Below are 4,230 nucleotides of genomic sequence, written 5' to 3'. Positions count from 1 at the left end.
TATATTATTATAGTGTGTGTGTGTGTAGTATATATATATATATATATATATATATATATATATATATATATATATATGTATAATGTCTTGCAATTTTTTACATAATATTTACATAGTAGTTTAAGTGAATATGATAATCTATCGAGAGAACTTACTTGAATGTGCAACTGACCGGTTTCTCGACTCTCGTACGGCGCCGTAGCACGTAAACGCGAAAAAATTTATGACGTCGTTATCCTTGATCCTATTTCGGGATTACGATGCGACAGCAACAGGAGCATCGAAGCGCGCGGGCGCGCACGCGGCAGTGGGAATGTGTATGCGGAATCGCACGTACATGCGTGTATGATCGTGCACAATTTTTCTTGTTTTTTTTTTCGATCGTCGCAATATTTTAATTTCCGCGGACAGATCGTGCAGGAATGTCGTCTCGTTCTGTTCGCCGCGGCTCTTTGGACTTTACAGACCTCGGTCACAGCGGTTGTACGGGATTGCAACAGCGACGGTGACCAGAGGCAACAAAAGTGGTAGGGATGGACCGAGGAAAGAGATCGAGCGAGACGGTGCGGGGGACGAGCCGCCGATAATCCCTCTACGTCTAAGAACAACCGCGTCCAAGTCGCGGCCACGACTGTTTGCTTTTCACCGACGCAAAGCAAACGAAAGCAACATCAACATTCGCACGTGTCAGTCTGTCAGTGCCGGATCCATCGCGCGTGCGCAAAGTGCGCGTTCCCCGAGAAAATGCCTAATTCGAATGAAAGAGGGTGCCACTTGATCCTTTCTATGTGGCGTCTGACGATCTTTATTTCATTGTTTTTTTCTCCACAGAAATGATTGATCCACATAGCAATTTAATTGGGCTTACAATCTTATATTTAGCGATCCCAAGGATTCGAGCTCAACATAATTGCGAATACTTGCATTTATACGTCATGCACACATTTCCTAATAGCAATTTATTAGCTACCCAGATAACAAATTTCGTGCAGAAGTAAAGCGGAGTAATTTATTTACTGAGACTTGTTGTCGTGATGTTGCCATGATAATGGTAAAAACATTTGCTAAATAAAATTTGACTTGCATGTTGCCATAATTTTGTTATCAAATTTTTGATGATAAGCAAAATTGCTTCAATTTCGCAGAAATATTGCCATAATCAAACACTTTTATCACAATTGTTGCCGCAAAGTTACTCTATTACAGTTTGTGTGTTTCTTTGCTTGCAATATTGCATCAAATGAAGATTCATCTTGTTGGCAAATTACTTGCAACATTTTTAAGCAAATTTTCAGTAAAATGCTGGCAAAATGTAGGTAGTGATTATAGTTGAACGTTAGGAATATATGTAATGGGGGGGGGGGGAATGACTACTATTTTTTTATATTGTGCCAATAAGTTGTAGGACTTAAAAGACTGGTTGTAGAACTTTAAAGACTGTTATGACTATCGCAGAGCAATAAATGTTTGCACAAAAGCAAGATACGTGTATAACATCAAAAACAAGATTCATATATTTTTAATGGATCAAAATAACGCAAATCTAAGTTTATTTTTATTTACTTCTTAAGTAAAAAAGAGTTTTTTTTTGTAAATTATGTAAAAAGAAAATTTCTTGGAAAATCGTAAAGAGTGTTACTATCCAAAGGTATTCTTGTATGCAATTAATTCACAATGTGGTATTTACTCGAGAGAGTCATTTAAAGTGCGATTTTCATACTGTTGATATTATCGCACGGTAATTTTTCGTTCTTACAATTATATTCTTCGAAGAATATAATTGATGGAAATATAAATTCTCGGTGACAAATTAATTATATAACGATATTAAACAAGATTATAATAGACCTATATAGCGAAGTTAAATAAATTAAACCAATCGGGGCCGCGAATCGTATCTACAGAATGTATCGCCATAATTCATTCTGAGAAAAACATTTGTATGTAAATTTGTTTATTTCTGGCAGCGACGCAGCCGCACTAACTTAACAGGAATTTTATTGATATGAAAGAAATTTCTCCTACTATTATAAATAGAGTCGCGTATATTATTAGAAAAGAATTAGAGAGTAAAATAAAAAATAAGTCTATTTTTAAATGAATGCACATTTAAATGAATGCAGCAATGAAAATAATATCATCGCGATGTCAAAAATAATAAATGCGTTTTTCGTATTGCAATATTTGCATATAATGATAATAATGTAACCTCATTATAATGAGGATTGTAGTGAAATTTCCCTTATAATGAAAGTTGAGAAATCTTCCATCGCGATGTAATGTATATCATTATATTGCTAATTTAATATGTGTTGACATCGATAAATGCGCTTAATTTAAAGATTATTTGACTTTATTTATTTGTATACAAAGCACATATCTTATCTGAAACGCACGTATACTACAAAATATTTCTTATTTTATGTGTGTGTGTGTGTGTGTGTGTATAACTACAAATTAATTGAATATCTTTGTAATTTTTATATGCACGTTTAAAATGTTCCACATAAATTTGCATAATCTATATTAATATTAATATATATTGATATTAACAAATAATATTAAGAGTTACAGTAAAAATTAAATAACTTTAAATTATTAATGTATTAATATATCAAATCAGTAATGTAATGATATACATTAATATTAATATATGTATATTAATTTAAAATTAATGTAAATACAACGAAATTATGAAATCTTTTTTTACTTGCAAAGTAGTAGGGAACTTAAAAATCAAGGAATAAGAATTAATAAAGTAAACATACTTTTGGTGTATAATATTAAGTGTAGTAAAAAGAAATCCATTATTTTTGCATGAAATTGAATGGAAAAATAATGGATTTCTTTTTACTACACCTAATATACATTCTCTGTATTCTAATATTCTGGCAATAAATTTCTGTTTATATTTATCTAAACAGAACGTCCTATTTCATATAATAACTTGTATCTATGCTTGTGTTTCGATATTTAACCGCATTTCTAAAATACATAAATATATATCAGACTTTCTGAAGATAAATTACAAACTATATGACAAATAAATAAATAAATAAATAATAAATAAAGTACGGCCAAAATTCGTCCAACATGAAACCTATATAATATAGGATATTCCTCTTCTGCCGCATTAATCATTTCTGAATTCTTTTGGAATCGATTTTTCCTTAGCGAAAATATTCGAGAGAAATATCGTTAATTGTAATTTTTTATCTTTAGCAAAACTTCTTTTTTCTTCTTTAGAATCTTTAGAATCAATTAAAATACATTAATCGAATATAATTTTGTCATGTTTTTTACAGTTTGTCAGAAGCTTCTTATTCTTAATTGTTACTTGAGAAATTATTGATACCTCGATATTTCTCTTGAAAAAAAATTAATTCCAAATTGACTGGGCGATCTGTCAAAAAAAATAACGTAGTGCAAGTGAGACATCATACATGCGTTTCAACGTTACTTTCCCTTGCAAGTATGTAAAAAAAATTATTTATTAATATGATTAAGAAATCTGTCGAAGTTATATCGCGCAACTTTCGCGACTCGCTGATGTATATCGTAAATGTATATCGTAAAAGATGACACGCATCACATTGCATTCTTCAATGAGGATTCCTCGTGGATCGATTCTCATTTCGATTAGTTGTTATTGGTGGTTTCAGTTGGACCAAAGAACGGCAGGAATATATAGTTTAAGCTGCAGGTGGAACAGGCGGCGGTCGAAGCATTGACCTGGTGGCCGAGGAAAGTTTCTGCGACACCAAATGCGCAATATGCGACGATCTCTTCCACACAAACTCCCGCGTTCGATCATGATCGTCTTGGCTTTCCACTCGAACCTGATTTAAAAAAAAGGAAGAAATAAATATTTGGTTTACTGAACACGAACATGAATACAAAGTAAGTTTTTAAACAAATGGAGTAGTCGCTATTTATTGCTGTTCTATAATTGTTTCGTTATGTCAATCTTCGTTTCAAATCTGAGATAGAATTTCACATCGAGTTGTAACAATCGTAATATTGATATACATTAAACTAATAAATACAATATAATTTAGGAAAATTGAATTTCTCTCTTCAAAAAAATATTTATCTGCTATTCGAAATATAGTGAAGATAAAAAGTATTTATACAATTATTATAAATACGTTCTAATATAAACCAAAGAGAGAGAGAGAGAGAGAGAGAGAGAGAGAGAGAGAGAGAGAGAGAGAGATATATATTATATTA

The 4,230-nt window shown here is 31.8% G+C and overlaps 1 protein-coding gene across 1 annotated transcript in view; it reads right to left on the bottom strand.

Moving 5' to 3' along the window:
* Window positions 1-3,692: 3,692 nt before the first annotated feature.
* The window catches only part of LOC105623655 (coiled-coil domain-containing protein 1-like), a 9,880-nt gene continuing 9,342 nt past the window's right edge, over window positions 3,693-4,230 (bottom strand). The window contains exon 4 of the mRNA XM_012205038.1: window positions 3,693-3,839. Within this exon, the coding sequence (XP_012060428.1) occupies window positions 3,693-3,839 (147 nt within the window). The remainder of the gene's footprint in view (window positions 3,840-4,230) is intronic.

The sequence above is a fragment of the Atta cephalotes genome (genome assembly GCF_000143395.1).
Source record: "Atta cephalotes unplaced genomic scaffold scaffold00002, whole genome shotgun sequence".
Lineage (NCBI taxonomy): Eukaryota > Metazoa > Arthropoda > Insecta > Hymenoptera > Formicidae > Atta > Atta cephalotes.
Note: the sequence above shows the minus strand (reverse complement) of the source record. Positions and strands in the feature narration are given on the sequence as shown.